The sequence below is a fragment of the Aplysia californica genome, unplaced genomic scaffold, assembly GCF_000002075.1.
Source record: "Aplysia californica isolate F4 #8 unplaced genomic scaffold, AplCal3.0 scaffold01291, whole genome shotgun sequence".
NCBI lineage: Eukaryota > Metazoa > Mollusca > Gastropoda > Aplysiida > Aplysiidae > Aplysia > Aplysia californica.
The window spans coordinates 70,838-95,837 of NW_004798561.1; the positions used below are offsets into that span (position 1 = coordinate 70,838).

Genomic DNA, 25,000 nt, shown 5'->3' on the forward strand with positions numbered 1-25,000 from the left:
TTAAAAAAAAAATAAAACCTTGGTTTGTTGTCTCTCCCCAAATGGCCACTCCGCTCTCTCAATTATCCATTCACGTGGATCTCGTTGTCACTCCATGAGTGAAGACTCCAATTCCTCTCTACTTCTACTCTATGAACCACAGGAGCATTTCCGCTCCACTGATACCTTTATCTCATGGTAGCTCCACGACTGAGATCGTAGTTGGCGTGCAGTATCACTCGTTTTGTATATGCTTCTTCGACATCTAGTGTGTTGTCTGCTCGTTCTGCCCCCCCCTGTTTGTATAATAGCATATGTGTATGTATATGTATTCTTTTATTGTGAGGGGCCCTCTCCCCACTTTTGGTCACATGTGGAGAGGAGGGAACAAATTTCAGTCATTTGTATTTCTTTATCGTACGCTCAGTGTCACAGAGCAAGGGAGAACTCTGAAGCGCACATCTTGCTGTTTGTTTCTTCAAATGGAGTCACCGGGTCAAATTTTTTCCTGGTTGAAAAGAAACAGAAAAGTGATAAAAATCCCACACCACTGCGATGACAAGTGAGAGAGAGAGAGAGAGAGAGAGAGAGAGAGAGAGAGAGAGAGAGAGAGAGAGAGAGAGAGAGAGAGAGAGAGAGAGAGAGAGAGAGAGAGAGAGAGAGAGAGAGAGAGAGAGAGAGAGAGAGAGAGGGGGGGGGGGGGGGGGTGGAGGTTCTCGTTGCCATAGAAACTTTGACGCCGAACAAGAAAAAGGGAGGTAGCTTCTTCTCTTTAGTTCATGCTTCGGTCATAAAAGTTGTCTTTATTACTTCCCTTGGATGACGTGATCATGTGATCAAAACAAGGGTGTAAAATGGCGTTGTGATTTCAGCGAAACCACCCAAAGACCTCATCATTCAATTATTGTAACATCGCCCAAGGTGGTGCTGAATTTCGAGATTGTGAGGGATTCATCTTCACTCAGATCATCAGAGCATTGGTTGATGTTCACAGCTTGTATATAAAAGCACCAGTATGGCTTTGAGAGACGTTAAAGTTTGTCTCTTGGGGGTAAGCTCTCTCTGTCTCTATCTCTTCTTTTCATTAGATTCTGAAACTGGAAGTGTAAATGGGCCCTTGGCATGACCATGCCCTTGTCTTTTTTATTCTAGATCTAGATCCTAGGTTTAAACTTATGTTTAATTTGAATTTTCACCTTTAGACTTAGGTCTGTGTACTTTTTTTTGTAGTCAATTTCTTTGAGGCATTATTGGGTTCTAGAATCTAAGGATGACAGTGCGAGTTAAGAAAGTGGCTATTCTCACCCGCCCGGAAGTTCTCGCAAGATCAACTCCTCCCCTCTTCTTTCTCTCTCTGTCTCTTTCTGAATACTGTCTATCGGTGTGGACGATCAAATTGACCAAAACAAAGTTAAAAAATGATGTTAAAACACAAAAGTAAATACATTTGTTGTCTACAAAGATGCTACGGCTATTTAACTTGGCCGGCACTATTTCTCCGAACGTTCGGGAAAATAAAGCTGGGCACTATTTCTCCGAACGTTCGGGAAAATAAAGCTGGGCACTATTTCTCCGCACATTCAGGAAAATAAAGCTGGGCACTATTTCTCCGAACACTCTGAAATATCATCCTTTCCCCCAAATTTCGGATATTATAGAGATCTATAATTATAGTATGGGCCTACCAAAGATTGTTCGTATACAATATGGTTCAATCGGTCCAAAAAATGTCCGCCGTAAATATTTATATAAAGAAATGCAACAATTCCAAACAGTTTTTCGCTATAGATATGACGTGTTGCCTATGAAAGGTGCTGCTTTTAAACGTAATGTGTTGTGTTCACTCGTGTGCTGTCTAGATCTAGATCTACGGAGGGTTATTGATAACGACACATAGAACTGGCATCTGCGTTTGTCACTGCTGCGACCAATGTACTGACACTGGCAAGCCCCTTAATGTGTGTGATTCCATAATTTACATGTAATATCCTGTACTTTTTTAAAAATTACGCACATTTAATTTAGGGTTAAAACTGCCAATCTTCTTCGGACAGGTGGACACACGCCCTTATTTGTTAATGTTTGTTGTTGTTTATAGGCTGTTCTAATTTTGATTTCTTTCTGTTGTGAAACCTTTCTTTTTCACGTTTTTACACTCATCTAAAAATCTCATCTAGACTAGCTGTTGAAAATTGAAATAGATATAGACCCAAAAATTTGCTCCTGTGTGTGTGTGTGTGTGTGTGTGTGTGTGTGTGTGTGTGTGTGTATGTATGTGTGAGTGTTTGAGTGTGTCTGTGTGTGGTAGTAAGTGGAGAGTGAGGAGTGTGTTTGTTTGTTTTTCGGGCTTTATTTCAGCCTTTATTCAGTAACAGTTCAAAGTATACAAAAATAGAAACACAGGATCCAGTGGCTGGTCAGTGTCGTCGTCTTGTAGTTGCTGTCGCCTGTGGATAAACTCGCACATTCTTCCTTTCACCCGCTCTTTCACTCACACTGTCTCTCCATCCACAGTTCAGCTCGTCATACGTTCAAAAGTTGCCCACTAGTTATGTTTAGTTAGTGTGTGTACATGTGCATGATGGTGGTGGGTGTGTGGTGGGTGTTACTGAAGGTTGTCTGTAGGCGGGCTTGCCATGCGGTACGTGTTCCTTCCCAGACCAGAGGCAGAATGAAAGTTGGCGCCGAACTCTCGCAATAAATAGATATATATAGGCAAAAAATCACGAGACCGGAAGCCGAAAACCGTTCGGAGAAATAAAGATCGGCACTATTTCTCCGAACGTTCGGAGAAATAGTCACTTCGATTTAACTTTTCGAATCGAGCCGAACTACGCGGGTCGCCATTTTGTTTTGCCCGGAAATTCTCGCGCTACTCCTCTCTCTCTTTCTCTCTCTCTCTCCACTGCCCACAGACAAAATTGTACGCTTCTAGTAGGCTACAATTGTAATGGAACGTTTGTTCACGGCACAGAATTCTACAATTTTTCCTCACAGTGTAAAATTCTATGGTTTAGGGTGAACGCAAAATTTGGTGAACGCACACCGGGTGAGAATAGCCACAAGACTCGCCTGCACTATTCTCACTCCGGGTGAGAATAGAGGTGGCCGCGAGTTAATCAGATGTTGAACGCAACATGACAACTTTTGGTCAGTCATCCTTGTTACGTTTACACTAGATCTAGATCTACATGAAGCTACTAGCACCTAGCATACCTCTATGATTGGCCCAAATGTAGATGATGTATTTCCGACTATTTTTTCGTCTTCCAGGCCCAGGGCTTCCTTCGCCAGTTGACTAGATCTCACCGTGGCGGGCCCGCTTTGCTGTAGGCTTAGCGCGCGATGGGATCAATGTCACTAGACTAGTTTGGTTTCATCGCCGACTGCTTGGGCTGTGTGTGTGTGCATGTGCTATTGTGTGTGTGTATGTAAGTATATGTGTACAACTTTGAGGAGAAGGTAGATTTATGGAACAAGAATTGCTGAGATTGTTTAATGTAAATTAATGCAGAAAAACAAACACGGCGAGAGCTGGTCAACAGTTACTAGCGAGGGAAACCCAAGAGTCTTGGAGGAAACCACGGAAGAAGACAATTTAAATAGATGGCTCAAATACGTCATCTATATTTGGGCCAATCACAGGTGTGCTTGGTGCTTGCTGTAGCTTCATCTTATGTTACGTTTTCTCATTCTTCACACATTGTGGTTCGCTACTCTATAGTATATATATATACTGTGTGTATATATGATAGAGGTATTATAATCCAATTATTATATAAAGAGTTCTGTTCAAAACCTAAAGTGGGTGGTTGGCGGGTGCTCTGGTGTGGTTTGCTTCTTCTCTCCCATCAAACATCTTCTATCGTCTTTATTTCCCCTTCTTCTTTTTTATGTTTGTTACTCTCTTGTAACACCTCTAGTCTTCTGGCGCTCATATGACCTTATGCAGTTGCGAGCGCGCGCCGTAAAACCCTTTACTAAAACTAAACTAAAACTAAACAAGACCTAAAAACTAAAAGTGGGCCGAGAATGTGTGTTTTAGTCCTGCTACTTTGATTCCAAAGCTATTACATACACAGGCTAGCCACTTGAAGTTGGGGAGTTAGGGAAATGAAAAAGCCGACAGATTGGCTGGTGAGGCCACCTCAGTTGACAGCACGGCTCAACCAGACAGGGTCGAGATCCTGAAATGTCTCTCTCGCCAGCTGATTGAGGAGGAAGATAGGGAGGCAGAGGCGAGTACTGCCGTGGAGAGGATGATGCTTTTGGGAATACAAAAAGGAAGTGAAAAGGCTGGCATCCTTGCAGGAAAGAACAGAAGAACGTTCGACCAGATATATGCACTGGCACAATCAGTAGAAAAAGACCCTCGGCAACATTTTGGAGGGAGCTAGGGAGCATCAGAGCATCATTGGACATGTCCGGAATGCAGGGATGTTGCTTCCTGAAGCCATGAACAATGACAGTTGGGGAGTTACAAACACACAGTCCTAAGAAATTCTGCAAGGTTTAAAAAATGAAAAGGTTTTTGCCCATAACTTGAAACTCAGAAACCATTTTTTATTGTGTCCACGATTTCAATGCTGCGTGCTTGACTCTGAGCGCTAAAGGGAAATTATGGGACATAATGTCACGTGTGCCTCATCATCATCATCATTGCCTTTCTCACCCTGCACCAGGGTATAGGCCACAGACAAACACCTTTCACCTTTCTCTCTCCTGGGCTAGCCTCTTGATGTTATTCCATGTCTTCCCACTTTTCTGTACATCGATTTCTGTGATTCTTCTCCAGGTTCCACGTGGTCTTCCCCTTGATCTCTTACCTTGTGGGTTCCAATCCAAAATTTTCTTTGTTATGCAGCTGCCTGACTTCCTGAGAGTATGTCCAGTCCATAGCCACCGCTTTCTTCCTACCTCATCTCTGACTGGGATCTGTCTTGTTTTCCTGAACACATCCACATTGGTGACCTTGTCTGTCCATCTGACGTGCGCCTCTGAGCATAAAATCAGTTCAACGTTTCATGGATTTTGTTCTCTACTGTTTTGTGTAATTGATCAAATGAAACTTTAAACATGGATCTTTTCCATTTTTCCCAGGAATCTGGTGTTGGTAAATCGAGCATTGTTATGAGATTTGTATCGGACAAATTCAAACAAGCTTTGGAGAGCACCATCGGGTATGTAGATGTGAAAATATAGTTTTATTACATGGATATATATATATATATATATATATATATGCTTTTTCAAAACGTTGACCCATGAATATAACCAGAGCCAGAAAGATATGTAAAGATATATATATGACTTTGGGCCCTGGTTGTAAGTTATAGCGTCTAATTTCCCACTGTTGTATTTGTCAGTTGAATTATTAAGAAATGCTTTACTTCACCACTTTAAATTAGTGTCTGTCTTCTTGTGAACTCTACTTTAATATCTTTATCGTAAACGAACAAAGACCGTTTTTGTCCTCCTGTTTTATAAATATGTTTTTATTTTACATGTATATGTAAGAGTGATTTGGTAGCTAAAATTGAAGTGTCCCCCCCCCCCCCTTTCATTTTAAAGCTTTTTATAAGCCTTTCTACACACACACACATACACTGATACACATTCTCATTCACTCCTGCGACCACACTCTTACTTCATTGAAATGCTGACAGGTGACCTCAGATGGATCTTTTCATGTCTTTCCAGAGCTTCTTTTATGACAAAGACTATATTTGTAGATGGCAGCACGTACAAGTTTCAGATATGGGATACAGCAGGCCAAGAAAAGGTTTGTTTTGATATTTTGTACGACATGTTCCTTCAAATAAAAACATCAGTCAGAAGTAAAAGACCTAGGCTTCTGGTCTGTAACAAAGAAAGATGCAGAAGGTCATTTTTACCATCATCCATCAAAATTCTTCCATCTTAACCACCTTGTATTATATATATATATATGACCTTAGAGCATGCATCAGAATAACATTGACCATGTATCTAGCTTAAGATTATTATTGTTTATATTGCTGCTCATTTATATTATGCATGTGATTGTAAGCCTGTGTGTGTGTCCATGTTTGTGTGTGTGTGCGTGTGTGTCTGTGTGTGTGTCTGTGTGTGTGCATGTGGTGAAACACCAAACCAACGTGCCAAGATCTGGACAATAAAGATATGTATCTTATCTTACCTTGTGATGCTGTAGAATACATAGTTATAGTTATACCCTAGAATGGGAGAATTATATGTATATATATATGTGAATTTTTATCTCTTTGTTCGAACATCTGGCTCTCACCCGGTAAAATTGAAGGCAAACATGGCAAGGTGTAGACCCACGGCAACAGTCAGACATCAAGGGAAGAAACACAAAAACCCCTGAATTTTTAGAGTTAACGGCTTAGAATTATCCGGTGACGATTTGATGATAGTCACATCTTTGTCTATGAGATTGAAGTTCCTGACAGACGTAGTTTTGGAGGAAAACAAGAAGTCAAAGAGGGTTGTAGTGGTAGGAGAAGTAACCGAATGGAATTTGAAGCACATGGAATCAAATTTGACTACTGGAGTAGATATTTAGAAGTCACAGATTTGATAGTGGTTGTCAAAAATCCGAAAGCCCCTGTGCATTTAGGATCAGAACGTACTGATTCAGGTGGCAAGATAAACATTTGTTTGATAAGTGTGCTTATATATCTCCATTTGAAAGTGGTTTATTTGATTAGAGGATCTTATCTTTTTTGTAATGATAGAGTGATGAGTCAGCTCTTGGTGTTTTGCCTTGTGTCGGTGTAAGGTTTAAAGGGCCAGACAGATGCAGCTGAAAAGTTTGGTAATTTGTTTTGTTAGTTTTTGTTTTGATAAGTGTCTTACAGCACTTGCATTAACATGAGTGCGCAGAACACATTATGCATTATCAGTTTAGTAGAAATTAATTTTGAATTTTGCTCGGGTGGCAGCCGAAGCCTACTCTTATTGATTTTGGATCACCAAGGGATCTTTAATGTGGGCAAATTGCACATGGGACCTCCAAGATTTTTTGCCCTTATCCGAGAGGGCTAGGTGTTAGATCTTAACCTACCCAAAGATCAGGGGTGAGACGGAAAGACAGCAGTAAGAAGGAGCCAAGGAGTAGCAGTAGAAAGGCTGCAGAAAGAGTCAGGAGCCCAGGAGGGGGTGGGGGCAGATGGGGGAGACAAAAGCAGATGACAGAATATGGTTAGAGAGCAAGAATGGAGGTGAAATGAGAAGTTTTTAGAGTAGAACATTTTTTGTCGCTGTTAGGTTTCGAACCCGGGAAGGCCAAGCCGAGCTAAGTTGATATAAAATCCCAGCAGCTAGACGGAGACGCATGGTAAATCACAGGAATCATACCCACTTCTTCTATGTGTACTGACGAAGAGCTTGACCAATACCTGACCAATGCTTGTACAAGAGCTGTTTGTAAAAAGTTGACTGAGACAAAAATGAGCACTTATTAAGTAATGTCATCTTATTTGGCGCTTATTACAATATATTATATATCTCTATGATCAGATGTTGAAGTATACATTAAAAAACCTTCAATTGCAACAAAAGAAAATGTCCCTTGATATTTTGGACACATCCTACACTACAGCTAATGGAGATTTACAACACATTTCTCCATCCACGTGGTAAAAAGGATCTATGAATCTTGCAGACTGTCATTTTGCCACTGGTTACAGTTTGTAAATAAAATTTGCCTCATGTTTTTGCAAATGCTCATATATAATATGATATGTGTATTAATATATTTCTGACAGCTTTATAAAACTTTAGGATTTAGCAGAACCACTTTCCATTCTTGAGAAGAGCCCTCTGAGGATCTGAAAGATGGAAAATCGTTGATGCTCTTTGTGCAGGAGACTTGATGATGTAGACATTTTATCTCTTCTTTCAGTACCGTTGAGTACCCCCGCCATTTTATCTCTTCTTTCAGTACCGTTGAGTATCCCCGCCATTTTATCTCTTCTTTCAGTACCGCGCCCTGGCCCCGATGTACTACAGAGGTTCGGCAGCAGCCATCATTGTGTATGATGTAACAAGGGAGGTAAGAACAAGCAGCAAATACAAGAAATCTTCATGTGAGGCATCCTGGTGAAATCAGGCGCTCGTCAAAATTATGAAATCAAAGATAGCATTTTTCTGAGAGTTTCGCAATTTTTGTTGAAATTTGGTTTTTTTGACTCAGCACCTTATATGTCCATTTAAAAAGACATTTTTGTGTGGATTTTCCAGGAATACATTGATTAAAGGCAGGAAAATGTCAACTTTCAGTTTCCAGGGACTCTTAAAGCCATGGAGATCACCACACTATGGCAGCCATTTTCTGGCTAACTTTACCTCTGAAACCAGGCGACCCCACCTCGTTCAATAGCAAATATCTCAACTTTGTCTTTCTTTCAATGAAAATTTTTTTTATATCTTGAATACAAGTCGAGATATTTGCATTTGAAGGAGGTGGGGGTCGCCTGGTCTGAGAGGTAAAATTAGCGAGAGATTGACCGCCAAAGTTTAGTTATTTCCGTAGCTTGAGAGTCGGTTGGAACAGAAAATTTACATTTTTTATGCCTTTAATTGATATTTGTCAGTACAATCCGCACAGGAATGTCTTCTTTAATGGGCATGAAAATTGATAGAAATTCCCTAACCTGCGGAAAAATGCCAGGATCTTCACTTTCATTATTTGGACGAGTGCCTGATTTCACCACGTCGCCTCCCATATAGAGTCTCTCATGTGTATTTTCAATGTTCTAAATTCTATTTACAGGACTGATCAGTCCGTCAATCTTTTCTTTGTTGAGACAGCTCATGGGGTTCTCATACTTCAGAGGGTATGGATAGCAACTTTCACTAGGGTTGGGAAGAAAATAGCAAAAGTCAATCAACAAACTTGTGAATTGAATGACGAATATACGTGTATAGGCAGATATAGTTGAAAAGAAACCACATTAACCATTCCCACATCAAAGCTTTTCATGTGATACTATTTATATATTGTTTTTAAAATTTAATTTAATTTCATTTAATTTCATCTTATGCTACTGTATTTCGTTTTATTTATAAAGAATTTTTTTGGGGTCATTATTTGTTTTTGCTTTAGACATCCTTCCAAGCCGTCAAAAGTTGGGTTCATGAACTTCACCGCCATGGCCCAGCGAAGATAGTGATCGCCATCGCTGGGAACAAGTGTGATTTGGAGGACTTGAGGGAGGTGAGAGAGAAAGGTAGGTCTTGCTGGGGCTGCTCTTTCTTTTGTGTCTGCTCTGTGCCATGATGGAGAGAGGTTAGCACCCCACCCCCCCCCCCCCGTGGCAGTGCTACTGACTGAAGTGTCTTTAGGCCATTCCCAAAGAGGCGACATTACCATATTCTGTGCACAGTAGAATTGTAAATGGGCTGATTCATCAATATCATGCTCATAACTGTGCCTGATCTACAACAGGGAACTGCTGCTTTTTCTTTCCTCATCCTTACTATTGTCATTTTCCTCTACTTCTTTTGTATGTTTGTCACTCTTTTGTGACCCGCTATTTCCAGGGTGCCTTGATAGTCGAAGCAGACTTTGTGCTGTTGAAGTTACAGAGGTGTGCAGAGTAAGTCTGGTTCCCTGTAAGGACTTTTCTGTTGACATCCACCCCTTGGCGCTCATATGACCTTATGTTGCGAGCGCCGTAAAACCTCTGCTAAAACAAAACTAAAGAGAGGTTAATCAACGTAGTAAAGAATAGAATCGAGTTGGGAGGGATGAGAAATCAAGGTGGGGAAAGAAAGAATGAGATACATATTTGCAGATGTTGGGGACAGCATTTTGAGTAAGGTTATGGACAGAGCAGTATGTAAATTGTGTAGATCATGATGAATTTAGCTTGTCTGGGTTTGGACAGCTTGTTTACTATATCAGAACTCTTTATCTGTACTTCTTACCCTTTGAAAAAAAAATGTTCAGAGATTTTCTGTGGGTGGTTGGTGGGTGCTCTGGTGTGGTTTGATTTTTCTTTCCTATGTAACATCTATCGTCCTTATCTCCCCTCCTTCTTTTTTATGTTTGGTACTCTCTTGTAACACCTCTAATCTTCTGGCGCTCATATGACCTTATGCAGTTGCGAGCGCCGTAAAACCTCTACTAAAACTAAACAAGAGATTTTCTCTTTTTTCTGAAATATTGTATGAGTCCGTTTCAATTTTCTATTTTGCTTTTTCATCAGATGCTCAAGACTACGCCCGAGACATTGGTGCCATTTTCTGTGAAACCAGCGCCATGACTGCGGTGAACGTAGCTGAATTGTTCGATGCTATAGGTGGGTCTTCAAAGACGTCTTGTCACGTGAACAGAGAAACAAGCTGCTTGTATATTGTGCTCACTGTATGGCAGCTCAAAGCTAGAGCAGTTGTGACATGATACAATGATTGCACTTAAGAATAAAGCAAATTGTTGCATGTTTCTTTTATTCTGTTAAACTAAAATTTTCTCACTTGCTGTGCTGTATGAAGATGTCCAGATTAAAGGCAGGAACTTTGGAAAAGAATAGAACAAAGTACCACGTTCATTGGTCCTGTTGGGGAAGTTTGGTTGACAACGTCTAGTGTACCACATGTGTGCAACAGTTCGTCAACGTCACATTATGTATATGTGAGGAATCCTTGTGAAACCAGGCGCTGGTCCGTATCATGAAAAATTATGCCCAAAAATTGATGAGCGCCTGATTCCACTGCGTCATGACACATATATAAAAATCACACCAATATAGATAACTTTGCTTGTTCCAGTATTTGTGAGGCAGCGTTGTGGAATCAGGCTCTCATCAAAATAATCAAAGTGAAGAAACTTGCATTTTTCCGCATGTTTGTGATTTTTAATCGAATTTTTGTTTTTTGGCTCAACACCTTTCATGCTCGCCAAAGAACTCATTTCTGAGTGAATTTTTCTGAAAAACGTTCATACAGGCACACAAAATGTAAATTTTCTGTTACCACGGACTCTTGAGCTAAGTAAATAACTAATCTTTGGCGGCCATTTTCTCGCTAATTTTACCTCTGAAAACAGGTGACCCCCACCTCCTTCTTTCGCAAATATCTCGACTTGTATTCAAGATAAATGGATATTTTTATCATTAAAATAAAGACAAGTGAACAAGCTTTAAGATTATACCAATAACTCTACATCCCAAAAAATTGACGAGAGCCTGATTCCACCACGCTGCCTCACATTTGTATTTCTAATGTAAAGTTTTCCTTTAATATATTCTTGAACCTCCTCCTTCCTCCCATTCCTGCCTTATTGGATGAGCATCTTTTGCTTATAGATGTGTTGTTGTTGTTGTTGCTTATAGATATGTTGTTGTTGTTGCTTATAGATATGTTGTTGTTGTTGCTTATAGATATGTTGTAGTTGTTGCTTATAGATGTAGTTTTTGGTTCAAAGTGTAACCTTTACCAAATGTTTACTCTCTCAATAATTCTTGCTTTGTCGGTTCCCAAGAGATACTTTTCGTTGGGTTTCCTATCTCCTTTTTCGATTGATGCAAGTCTGTGGTTTTATTTCCCTTTGCTGCAGCACGCTTACTTCCCCCTGAGGAGCTTGGCGGCGGTGTGGGCCAGACGGGCGGCAGCACCATCCACCTCAAGGGAAATCAGGGGAGGAAATCCAAGAAGTGCTGCGGTGGGTCTGCGGACGGGGACGCGTCGTCACAAACAGGAAACAGACGCAGCGGAGCAGCTTCGCGGGCGAGCGCCAACGCCTCGGTGTCGTACCCGTCTTGATAGTTGTGTACTTAGTCGAAGCATAGACCCGAACAAGACAGTGATCACGAGAGCAGTCGTATAGAATTTTCTTTAGTTTGTGTCATCCGTAGTGAGGTGGCTGGATGCATAAGACACTGCAGTATTCCCTCGCCATATTGCAGTTCACATTTTGCCGAGTCTGTACATCGCGGTATGGGAGTCTGTACATCGCGCTATCGGATTCTGTACATCGCTGTATTTTCTAGATGGAAAGAGGGGAACCGGGGAAGCTCTGTTGATGCACTATTGGTCCAGACGTGACTAGTCAACGCACGCTGTTCACTAGTACAAATAGGAAGCTTTTTAGATACTGTTTGTCTCTCGTACTTCAAGTGTAGAAAGTGCTTGTGCAGGGTGTGGGAGAGGCTAATTAGACGAGGTAGTCCTGACCAATAGCCGGGAAGGTGGGCAAAGTCACAAATTGTGCTTTAGTTTAATCGTTTTTTCCACAAATGTAATTCTGTCATAAATGCGTGGACTGCTATGTCCAATACATCAAAATGAAGATCCACCTTTCTTCTTTTCTATAACACATCATAGTTGTATGCATTTGAAGTTGTATGTTTGTGTGTACTGTTCATTCAAAATGGTATGCTTGTGTATACTGTTCATTCAAAATGGTATGCTTGTGTGTACTGTTCATTCAAAATGGTATGTTTGTGCCAGTTTTGTGAGTACAGAACAACACCTGTCCTACGTCAAGGCATCCATCAAGTTTACAAGGGTGCTAATGTGGGGAGTGAAAAACACCCAGTAGAAATGTCATCATTTCTTTAATAATCATCACAGAACTATATATTTGTATCTATGTAAACAGGAAAGAAAACTGCATTTAGTTAGTGGTCGTTGAGCTAGCCTCAGCTCAAGTAAAACTTTCAGCGTGGACTACCTAATGAGTGGGGGGGGGGGGGGGGGGGGAGGGGGTATTTATAAATGTGTGAAGTACATACTGAATATATTGTGTCTACTAAAACATATTTTCCGCTGTCAAGAGGGGTCCTGGAACGTAACCCCCACGATGTTTGAGGGAATACTTCGAGCATATATTCTTGATTTTTAAAAGAATTCGTAATGTGGTCACAGGTGAGAACGTGTGTGTGAAAAGATGGAACTTGCCAGCGTTGTTGCTGCAAGGACAATGAGTGTGTCCATGTGTCCAGTGATTTGGACTCTGGCTGTAGAGCGCAAAGTCAATGGGGTTATTCATTTTTCTTGTAAAGGTGAGGACAGGGAGCTTGCAAACCCAGATAAAATTTGTGAGACTTTCTATAGTCACACTCTGTCAAAAATACATGTATGTTGCATTTGATGCTCATGAAGCAGAATTAAGGAGTGGCAAGTTGTTATGTGCTGCATGTTTTCTATTGTGCAGGGTTGTTGTTTTTTTCAGTCTTTAGAGTTGGTGAGGGGGCTCGGGGGGGGGCTCTCGTGGCCTAAAGGTTAAGGTGTTCACCTCTCATTCAAAGGTCTCGGGTTCGAATCTGGATAGGGACTGAAAAATTTTCTTCTCTAAAATTGTCTCCTTTCACCTCCTTCCCTGCCCTCTAGCAAGGTTCTGTCATCTGCTTTGTCTCCTCTTTCTGCCCTCATCCCCTCACCTCCTTAATGCTGTCTTTCAGCCACACCCTTGGTCTTCAGGTAGGAAAGATGTACACTTGCCTTCTCGGACAAGGGTGAAAAATCTCGGAGGGCCCGTGTGCAAGTTGCGCATGTTAAAGATCCCTTGGTGGTCTAAAATCGATAAGAGTAGGCTTCAGCCGCCACCTGGGCAAAATTCAAAATTTCTTACCAACTGGAAAAGTTTAATGTGTCCCGCGCGCTCATATGACCTTTTGCAGTTGCGAGCGCTGTAAAACAGAGAACAGCTCAAAGTGATCTTTGTGACATGTAGATAGGTGGTGTTGGGGGGGGGGGGGTGATGGTTGGTTAGACTTACTCTTCACTGACCTTTCTCTAGGGTCATCTCTCTCTCTCTCACAGGCTCATGTCAGTAACAGCTGTCTCAGGATTGTATTTTCATTTTCTGTAACAGCTTTTTGGCTATAAAGTTTATTGATGCTGGCGTTTGTGGTGAAATGGTTGAACTCTGCCTCAGACGCAGAAGACATGGGTTTTAGCTATAGTAGAGGTTTTACGGGGCTCGCAACTGCATACGGTCATATAGCGCCAAAAGACATGGGTTTGATTCCAAAGTAGCAGCGGTAAACCAAGAATGACTTAACAGAAGAAACTGATCAGATGCTTGACAGGAAAAGAAAATGGATGAACGTAATCTTGTTTTAGAGCATCTGAGCAGAATGAACAGTGAACCATTGTGGCCGGCCTGTTTCCGATCTGGCACTATGTGGAGAACAGATCATCTTGTCCTCTTCCTTCATTCTCTTTAATGACAGCGTGAAGTTTGGAATGCGTCTTTTTAACTGCCTGTATAACACAACTATGTAATTTAATTTTTAACAAACTTATTTGCTTCATATTCGAACTGCGATCAATTATTGGTCGATCTTACGCCGGAGTCTATAGTATGGTTTTGTGTACAGTTTTGTGAAGTAAATGAATGATGTCAGTTTGGCTCTGAAGTGAAATTGTTCTGAATGTCTCCAGTTTTTGTCTCGGCCATTTACTTCAACCCACTTTGTGAAATCTTTTTTGTGAACATAATTCCTTCATCAGCGTGAGCATGAGTTGTTGACCTGAAGAGAGGGGGGCTGCTAATTCCCCCACCTGCATCTGAACTGCCGTTGGCGTAAACTTGCCCAAGACCTGTATCATGAAACTGAAACAGGTGTGCTTTTTGTGTCCGCTAATATATATGAAGTTGTTGCTGCTGTTAGATAAGAGTGAAGTTATTGCATATCGTCACTGTCATAAGAACAATGTGTAACTCTTTGCTACCTCGCTTTTCAAGGTGAGGAAATCAACTGTGAAGTTACTCGCTTTTTCATGACGGCGATGATATGTTTTTTCCTGATGGTATGGGGAAAAATTTAGGAACTGACGTTGTTGATATTGTTCGCTCGATGTTATGTTTCGTCTGTGTACTTGTTGCTATCTTTCATGCATAGCTGTGCGTGTGGCTTTGATGCTGTAAGGTTACTCTTCTGAATGCTCCAATAGCCATGTCGGTGGTCTCGCCCCTAGTTGCTGGCCTGATGAGTGTCCATGCACGGTTGGGATTCCAAGTTGAACAAAATCTAAGATCGAGGAAGGGTTGATGGTCGTTGAGCATTTGTTTGAGTACTTAACATTTACAGTACCGTAGTCCGTAGGCTCATATATTATATAGTGGGAAAAACCCAAGTACCACGCCAGTTTAGAATGCTGAAGCCGTGGTTGAATCTTTTTAAATTGAAAAAACGTTGACAGCCCAAGAAACAGGTTTAAAAAATTCACTGAGGTTCGTCAACCGTTCTGCTATCATATAGAGTGACTTCCTTCGAGGTATTTACTTCATTGCAGTGCGTCTATTCGTTGTTTAATTGTGTTTAGTGTGCCTGGTCGCGTCGGCGACTACTGTAAGTGTTAAGTAAGTTCCCTTTCAAATGCAAATGTGATCTGATTGTTGGTGATGCCTACTTAAGACTACGAGCTGCTTTAAGTTATTTTATCTTACACCAAATAGCTGTATTCAATGCAATCTTTTCTTTTTGCTCTGTTGTTTCAATGGGGAAAGGAGAGGCAGTTTGATTGTGGAGGCACAAAGACAGTCTCACCTGGTTGTCTCTGGTTTAACTCGTTGATTACATCCCCTGTTTTGTGACAAAATATTTTAAGACAGTTAAAATTTAAGATTTTGCTCTGAATCGAAAAAGGGAAAAACGAAACTTTCGATAATTGGGGTACACCAAGCCTTTCATGTTGAAACCAAAAAAAGTTCTTGTTGTAAGGCTCACCAATTATGTGTAAGGATTGTGGGTGGTTGGCGGGTACTCTGGTGTGGTTTGCACCTTCTTTCCTGACAAACATCTATCATCCTTATCTCTCCTCCTTCTTTTTTGTTTCTGACTCTCTTGTAACACCACTAATCTTTGGCACTTGTATAACCTAATTGTGTTGCAAGTGCCGTAAAACACTTTCTAAAACAGGTGCTGAAGGGCTGAGTGTTCTCTTTGTTTTAATAATTTTTCGATGCGTGTAGGTTGGTGAAGGGAAAGAGTTGTATGATGATCACTGTCATACTTTTCTCTTTCATGATGTTTACTATTTTCAAAACCAAGTCACTGTTCTGGTAAAAAGAATCTATGCTATGGTCCGTTGGCTGTGGTAGTGTGTGTATTTATTGTGTGTACATAAAGCAAGGTGTGTAATGTAAAGTGTAAAGGTGAACTGTGATGTTCCCTTGTGGGTGGATGAGGCGTGCACTCTGCTTCCCATCTGCAGCCTATGACGTCTATAATGTATTATATTTGTTATTTGGAATAAAGAGATTGAAGTGTACTCAGATGGCCTTTTCGCAGAGTTGTGAGCATCGTAAACCCTTACTACTATACTTACTAAACAAAGAACTTGAAGCAAAGCGTTAAGGAGTCAAGGCATATAATCTAGGTCAGCCAGTGGCTGTGAGACATTGCTGTTGACCAGAACATCTCATCAGCATATACCCCCCGGGGCAGTGCCACTGACTGTAGTGTGCCCCCCGGGGCAGTGCCACTGACTGAAGTGTTACCCCCCGGGGCAGTGCCACTGACTGTAGTGTACCCCCCGGGGCAGTGCCACTGACTGTAGTGACCCCCCGGGGCAGTGCCACTGACTGTAGTGACCCCCCGGGGCAGTGCCACTGACTGTAGTGTTACCCCCCGGGGCAGTGCCACTGACTGTAGTGTAACCCCCCGGGGCAGTGCCACTGACTGTAGTAACCCCCCGGGGCAGTGCCACTGACTGTAGTGTCTTTAGGCCAATCCCAAAGGGGGGACATTTCTCGTTCAAGCATAGTAGAATTGTAAATGGGCTGACTCATGTCTTGCTCATAACTGTGCCTGATCTACAGCAGAGAACTGCTGCTTTTTCTTTCCTAATCCTTACTATTGTCATTTTCCACTACTTCTTTTGTATGATTGTCACTCTTTTGTGAACTGCTATTTTGGGATGCCTTGATAGTCGAAGCAGACTTTGTACTGTTGAAGCTAGAGAGGTGAGCAGAGTAAGTCTGATTCCCTGTAAAGACTTCTCTGTTGACACCCACCCCTTGGCGCTCTTATGACCTTATGCAGTTGCGAGCGCCGTAAAACCCTCTACTATAAAAAAAATATCATCAGCATATTGTCATTTTGTCCATGTCTCAGTCTCAAGAAAATGGAGTAACTCCACTTTTTCATGATATAATTTATTGTGTAATAAATCAGGGTCAAACAGCGAATCTAACTTCTCTTGTCACAGAGATGATATGGTCGCTTTTAAGCACAGGGGGGCTATCCCTGAAAAATGCTGTTTTGAGAAAATCGAAGGTAAAGTTTTTGCCCCTTGTTCAGTTTCTTTAAAAGACAAGAAGAGTTTTCTCATAAAGAAAAATATATACACACCAATGAAACCAAACTTCTCCTCTAGGTAGGGCAGTGCCCACTTTTGGTGTAGATTAAGATTTTTGGAAACCCCCGAAATCTGGGTTAGCCCACTTGTCCTTAAAAGAGGTCATTGGTTCAAACCATTACAGTACAAGGTCTGGGTGGGGTTTTTTTTGTCTTTGCTGGTGTATTTCCTCTCTGCTAACTAACCAGCTCCTGTTGTGCTGTGGTCCTTCACTGTTGCGTGAGGAAGATGGGAGTTGGATTCTCAACAAGTGGGGAATTTTCTTGTGAAGCGCCTCTGTCTGTCTGCTGGGATGTTGTATCCTACATATGTATATCTACTTAGCCTGAGGTTTTCCCTCACTGGCAAGGTTGAAACAACCCGCATCCTTTGTGATGGTAATTGTGTAGATGTGGGCAGAAAACAGTTATAAGTGGACAGTTGGCGGGTGCTCTGGTGTGGCTTGCTCCTTCTTTCCGATCAAACATCTATTGTTCTGATCTCCCATTCTTCTTTTTTATATTTTTTACCCTCTTGTAACACTTCTAATCTTCTGGCGCTCATATGACCTTATGCTGTTGCGAGCGCCGTAAAACCTCTACTAAAACAAAACAGTTACAGATACTCAGAAGTATACACAATTCCTCTCAGCTTTGTTTCCAATCAGATCTCTCACAGCTTGCGTCTAAAATTACTCATTCAGTTTCTTGTAAATGCCCCGTATCTCATAAATGATGGTCCTGCCCACTACAAGCTCTTGGCATTAGAACATCACAACATATTATTTGTGTTTGGTTGGTGGATGCCCTTGTGTGGTTGGTTGGCTCCTTCTTAACTTCCTATCAAACATCTATCATCCTTTTCTCTCATCTTCCTTCTTTCTTTTCTTTGTATGTTACTTTCTAGTAACACCTCTAATCTTTGGCACCTATATGACCTAATTGTGTTACAAGTGCCGTAAAACTCTTACTAAATATGAGCTAAATGTATTGTTTTGTGTCATCAGAGAGGGTAGGGGTGGACCCTTAGGAAAAACGGGAACAAAATGTACTCAGATGATGCTAGTTTGATGTACTGCAGAGATCACCTGTATAGCGAAAGACCTTGTCAGTATGTTAGTGTTTTAGCTCCTATAAATGGCTGCTTGCACTGTATGCTTCCCAGGAAGTTGAGATTGTTTCAGAATGCTCTCAGATCTGCTGGGGTAATAGTATAGATTGTAAAGCACATAGAGCTTGCTGTTGAGCGGGGATTTGCGCTATACAGATGTACAAATGCTATCTTTTATTGGTCGTCAAATTTGTTGAATTACTCTGTCATTGTGTTGTGGTCGGTTGTGTAAATATATATATCATATTTTTGTCTTGATTCACTACTGTCTGTGTGAGATCTAAATCGTGTCAAAGTAGGTGGTTGACGGGTGCTCTGGTGTGGTTTGCTCCTTCTTTCCTATCAAACATCTATCGTCCTTATCTCCCCTCCTTCTTTTTTATGTTTGTTACTCTCTTGTAACACCTCTAGTCTTCTGGCACTCATATGACCTTGTGCAGTTGCGAGTGCCGTAAAACCTCTACTAAAACTAAACTAAACATTTATTGTCTGATCTCCTCTCCTTCTTTTTTGTGTTTGTTACTTGAAAAGTAGCAGTACTGAGATGGTTAGCAGGTGTTTCTTCACACATTCTCACAAAGTAGTAATGTTTTCTTCTGGAGGGCTGACTTGTTGGGACACGGAACAAAATAGCTAGATCTATGTTTCATGAAAATTTAAGAAATATCCGTTGAGGAAAGGAAAATTGTACGAGCTATTTGTGATTTCGGTTTTCCCACGTTTGCGTTATCTCTGCCCAACTGTTTATTTTATTCTCCACTTTCTCTGATTGTGTCTGCATTTGACGCTCCTTTTGATAGACTTTGTATGTGGTGGTTTCCAGGTGCTCTAGTATGGTTTGCTCCCCCTCTCTTATCAAGCATCTATCGTCCTTATATCTCTTCCTTCTTTTCTTTGTATATCACTGTCTAGTAACACCTCTAACCTTTGGCACTTATATCATATGATGACCTTATTGTGTTGCAAGTGCCGTAAAACTTTTACATAAACTAAAACTAACCTTTGGCACTAATGTGACCTATTTGTGTCTCAAGTGCCGTAAAACTGTTTCTAGTAAAGAAACCGTTACTGCATTCCTCAGCATGTATCTGAAGTCTGATGTCTCAAGGAAAATGTCGCCTATTTTGATGAGCTTTTTGTAAGTTCTAATTCTCTATGTCTCACAGAAACGTACATTAATAATAATATGTATATATATATATATATATATATATATATACACATGTACTGTGTGAAATATGTAGGCCTATGTAGTAGAGTAAAGCATACAATTTCAGTCCAGAACACACAAATATAGCGAAACTGGCAGGAAGCAAAAGTCTTTTCTTAACAATAGAATTTGGCTATCTATGTACATGTATAGAACAAAGAATAGGGTTTAATAAAAAATTCAGGACTGAAAATCTACTCTCTATGTGTGCGTGTTTCGCTATGTGTGTGTTCGCTATGTCATGCTAAACTGTATATATATAGACCATATTGTACTTTGAATTTGTATAAGAATTTTGCTGAAAGTGAAAGTTAAGAAAATGTGTGTGTGCTTAAAAAGGTAGGCCTACCAAAATTTGGATTTTGACCATTTTGAGTTAAGGGTTGCACATTTTAGAAAATTCAGTGCTGAACACAGTGGGTTTTGAATTTTTGAGATATATCAAGTAGTTTTTGAGATATTGCACATTTTGTGAGGTAGGGTATTTTGAGAAAATAAGCTTTTTAAGTTTACGACCCATACAAAATTGAAAAAAAACCGATGGTTCAATTGTTTTTAATGTATTTATGCGTGGAAAATTCATTTACACTTTGGCATTCAGTTGACATCAATGTCATGATTAGAATTTAATGGTAAATATAGCCGGGAAGAGAAAACATGCTTCATCAAGAACAGATTTTAACACTTTCTAAAAGCAGTTTTCATTATCTATTTAAAAAATACCCTAGTCTCAAAAGTATTCAAAATAAAATATTTAGAAGTCAGATCAATGAAAACCCTTTTAACACTTAGTTAAAAAATGGTGGAACTATCTAAGTTATTTAGTAGAAACATATCTTGGTCAAAAAAGTGATTTTTTTGTCACGATCAGCCTGTAGCTCAGAATGGTCTGTGGCGACTTGTGTTACCTTTCTTTAGGCATGCACACAAATATTCCGAATCAAAAGGACAGTGTGAAATAAAGGGAGGTATTTTAAGATTGGTTGAAAATGTTCAGTAATGCATAGTTTGAAGGGCCTCATTTGTGTACAGTTGGGAGGTTGTTGTTTTTTAACTTAGAACTTAGAATTTTGATTTGTTGTATCATTCATTACTCAGATGCTAAGCGTGTGATCGACTTCCAAAGCTCTTTAGTGATCAGTGCAGAGAATTCTATTTTAAGCTCTTTGTTTTTTCACATTCCAAAGTGCGTGTCATGCGATGGTGAATCCCACAACAGTTTTTCTGATCTAACATGTCCCATTGTTCCTGGGAGGTGCATGTAACCATTCTCACATATACATTCTGTGGGTCACCCCCCGGGGCGGTGCTACTGACTGAAGTGTCTTTGGGCCATTCCCAAAAGGGGGGGGGGGGGATGTTGTGTTGCACAGTAGAATTGTAAATGGGCTGATTCATGTCACGCTCATAACTGTGCCTGATCTACAACAGGGAACTGCTGCTTTTTCTTTCCTAATCTTTACAATTGTCATTTCCTCTACTTCTTTTGTATGTTTGTCACTCTCTTGTGACCTGCTATTTCCGGGGTGCCTTGATAGTGGAAGCAGACTTTGTGCTGTTGAAGCTAGAGAGGTGAGCAGAGTAAGTCTGATTCCCTGTAAGGACTTCTCTGTTGACATCCACCCCTTGGCGCTCATATGACCTTATGCTGTTTCGAGTGTAGTAAAACTTCTACTAAAACAAACATTCTGCGGGTGGCTTGAGGCTGATTCTTAGTCTTGGTCCTTATTCTTTCTCCTCCCCATCTGTCATTTTTTTTCTTTCCTTGACGGTTGTCGCTTTGATGTGCATCTTGCATGCAGTAAAAAGGTACCTTGTGCGGTGGCTGTGTTTAACTTATGCCTCTGTGTTGTGGGAACTGTTTCTAATATATTAAAAAAGTTTCTGTGTAGCGTAGCAGTGTGCTTTTTCCTTGCTGTAGAATTAGCCTATAAAATAAAAATAAATACCAAATTTACTATTATCATTATTATTGATATCAATATGATGATGATATTTATTGATGATGATTATTGTTCATCATCACTGTTGTTATTATGATTATGGCAATAATTTTTAAAATCATTATTATGATGATGATGATGATGGTGATGATGAACCTCAGTGTTCCCTTGCTTCTGTGTCGCTGTTAAGAGTGAGACTGGCTGCTTGTCCTACAAGTATTTTGTACTTTTGTCATAAATGTACCGCTATGTTTGATAATCATTTTGTTCCATACACGTGTCTTTCTTTTTAAAAAAAGATAACATTGATGAGAACGGCGCGCGATACACAATAAAATCTACACTTGCTGTATTATAATACTTTTATAATACATGTACTATTAATACTTAGAATGGTAATAAGCATTATTTGCCTTGCTTTCATTATATTTATTTTACATTTATCGGTTGCATTTTGTAATCCGGGGATTAGAATTTTTTTTTTTTCCACTCATGATAATCTGCACCATTGAATCTGAATGGGAACATGAGCCCAGGACATGGATACACATCATGGGCAGGCTGTTGAAATAAACTAAGTCCAGAAAGCTATATTTTTCTGGAAAGAGAAACAACTTTTTCTTTCCTTTCCTTTAACAAGTGTACCGTACCAAAGTTCTATATTTGTACTTTTACTTGTTTTTGTTTTTTTGGGGGGGGGGGTTCAACTTTTTAGAATTTGAATTTCGATATAATATTTCTGGTGCACGTGCGACCTATGTCACAGACTAGGAAACTGCTATACAACAATTTGTCCACATTCTGGGCTTAATACTTTCTAACAGCTGGCCATTGACCTAGTGATGTAGGTCTATAGTTTTTCAGTCCAAATGTGAGCTATTTAAAAATGTGTGTACCGCTTAAGTACTCAGCTAATATAAGAACGTTGTATTATAATAATAATATATATAATGAGCCCACAATATCATTATAAATAGAAGAAAGTCAAGCTTACGTAATATATTATAAATCCCTGATTTCTATTAAGACTTAAGACCCAAAAAATGCTGTTTATATTTCATCATTAGGGGCATAGGTTTTAGTTTACCTCTACTCTTTGCCATGAATGCCATTTGGTAGATAGATGGGAATTCTTATTTCTCAATTTTCTTTCTTTAAAAATAATAATATTTTTGAAAGGTCAGTGTTCTATATTACTTTGAAAGCATAATTAATTGCTGTTTTGATATATATATATATATATATATATATATATATATTAATATATATGAAAAATAAGATTTAAATTTATAAGTGTGATTTATTTTTACTTTAACACTTCACTCATTTTGTCATTTAAAAAAAGGTAAATTCTTTGTTATTCTACTCCCCCCCCCCCCCCCTTTTTTTTTCTTTTGACATGCACTAGTCTTTGATGGCTAAATGGCTATGTTCCCTGCTAGTACGCTGGTTATATATATGGCTAGGACTACTGTCACTGAACACCTAAGATTTAGAAGTGGGTGGTTGGCGGGTGCTCTGGTGTGGTTTGCTTCTTCTTTCCTATCAAACATCTATCATCCTTTTCTCCCCTTCTTCTTTTTTATGTTTGTTACTCTCTTGTAACACCTCTATTCCTCTGGCGCTCATATGACCTAATGCAGTGAGTTGCGAGCGCCGTAAAACCTCTACTGTTTTAAAACAAACAATAAGATTTATAAGGTATATATAGATTGTAACAATTTGTAAGAAGTACCCTCTGAATCGCAAGTATGGGTGACCCACATAAGAATGCTGTCTGTATGTTGTTCAGCGGTTATAGACACTTGGCTTTCACATGCGAAAGATGTGAGTCTGAGACTCGCCTGGGAAGTGTTTTATTGTGTCTAGTATTTCCATGTCTGTCTGCTTGGAGGATACTGTATCCTTCTCCGTCTGTGTGCTTGAAGGATACTGTTTCCTTCTCTCTCCGTCTGTCTGCTTGGAAGATACTGTATCCTTCTCCGTCTGTCTGCTTGGAGGATACTGTATCCTTCTCATCTCGGGCTGGATCTGGCAGACATGGAGGAAGCAGCACGTCTCCTTGATGAATTATCTCTTAATTGTGTGGATGAAACACATCATCCTCATCTTTGCCTTTCTCTCTCACCCTGGATCAGGGTAAAGGTCACGAACAAACGAACACTTTTCAACTGTCCCTGTCCTGGGCTAGCGTCTTGAATGACACACTTAATGACTTACAACTGGTCGCTTTTAAGTAAGCACAAGGGGGCTATCCAGAAAAATACTGTTTTGAGACAATCAAAGATAAAGTTTTTGCCCCTTGTTAAGTTTCTTTAAAAGACAAGGAGAGTTTTCTCTATAACCAAACAAATATACACACCAATGAAACCAAACTTCTCCTATAGGTAGGGCAATGCCTACTTTTGGTGTAGGTCAAGATTTCTGGAAACTCCCGAAATCTGGGTAAACCCGCTTGTCCTTAAAAGCGACCAATTACAATTAGAAGATTTTTAGTACTACTTGGGCTGGTGTTATGGCTGACACTAATTTTATGATGATGATGATGATGATGACCTCTGAAGATGTGTAGTACTAGTAGTGTTGTAGTGTGTAACAATTGTGAGGCAGCGTGGTGGAATCAAGCTCTCGTCAAAATACTCAAAGTGAAGAAACCTGCATTTTTCCACAAGTTTGTGAATTTTTATCAAATTTTTGTTTTTTGGCTCAATACCTTTCTTGCCCTTTAAAGAACTCATTTTTGTGTGGATTTTTCATAAAAACGTCGATTAAAGGCACTGAAAATGTAAATTTTCAGTTACCACGGACTCTTTAGCTTAGGAAATAACTAATCTTTTGCGGTGATTTTCTCACTAATTTTACCCCTGAAAACAGGTGATCTCCACCTCTTTCATTCGCAAATATCTCAACTTGTATTCAAGATAAATGGATATTTTTTTTCATCCAAATGAAGACAAGTGAACAAGCTTTACGATGATACCAATATCTCTAACATGCCCAAAAATTGACGAGAGCCTCATTCGACCACGCTGCCTCTAATTTTTCATGCAGAAGTGCACACATAATCGTGTGTGTCGGTGACCTACATGACCATCACGTGGCTGTGTGGACGACCTGGCGACCAAGGAACAATGTATGATGATGCTGCCATGTACAAATAAACGAATTGAGAACTTGTTTGGTTATTGTGCTCGTTATTTGCTTCCTGTTAGTTGGTGTCTTGTTGTTCCTGGAAGGTGACCCCCCCCCCCCCCCCGGGGCGGTGCCACTGACTGAAGTGTCTTTACGCCATTCCCAAAAGGGGGACAATAATAACATGGTTTTATGCACTGTAGAATTGCAATGGGCTGATCTAACAATGTCAACCCCCCCCCCCGGGGCAGTGCCACTGACTAGTGTCTTTACGCCATTCCCAAAAGGGGGGCATTTCTCGTTCTAGTGCACAGTAGAATTGTAAATG

At 40.3% G+C, this 25,000-nt stretch overlaps 1 protein-coding gene across 2 annotated transcripts; it reads left to right on the top strand.

The window, feature by feature from the left end:
• The first annotated feature begins 791 nt into the window (after positions 1–791).
• Positions 792–24,719, top strand: LOC101848633 (ras-related protein Rab-22A). 2 transcript variants are annotated; one of them, XM_005112489.3, is made up of 7 exons: positions 792–1,030; positions 5,080–5,159; positions 5,680–5,761; positions 7,967–8,038; positions 9,092–9,215; positions 10,197–10,289; positions 11,546–12,313. In XM_005112489.3, exons 1-7 carry the CDS (start codon positions 995–997, stop codon positions 11,749–11,751), a joined length of 693 nt encoding a protein of 230 aa, XP_005112546.1. In that variant the 5' UTR covers positions 792–994; the 3' UTR covers positions 11,752–12,313. The 2 variants fall into 2 exon arrangements, with proteins under 2 accessions (XP_005112546.1, XP_035829382.1); XM_035973489.1 differs by lacking the exon at positions 11,546–12,313 and adding an exon at positions 24,592–24,719 and having other exon boundaries at positions 793–1,030.
• Positions 24,720–25,000: the final 281 nt, after the last annotated feature.

What these genes read in the sequence shown, in the direction of transcription:
- LOC101848633 (XM_005112489.3), top strand. Translation starts at nt 995, where the DNA reads ATGGCTTTGAGAGACGTTAAAGTTTGTCTCTTGGGG. An exon ending in TGTATGATGTAACAAGGGAG is followed by an intron (nt 8,039 to 9,091) that starts GTAAGAACAAGC and finishes TTTTTGCTTTAG; the next exon opens with ACATCCTTCCAAGCCGTCAA. An exon ending in TGAATTGTTCGATGCTATAG is followed by an intron (nt 10,290 to 11,545) that starts GTGGGTCTTCAA and finishes CCTTTGCTGCAG; the next exon opens with CACGCTTACTTCCCCCTGAG.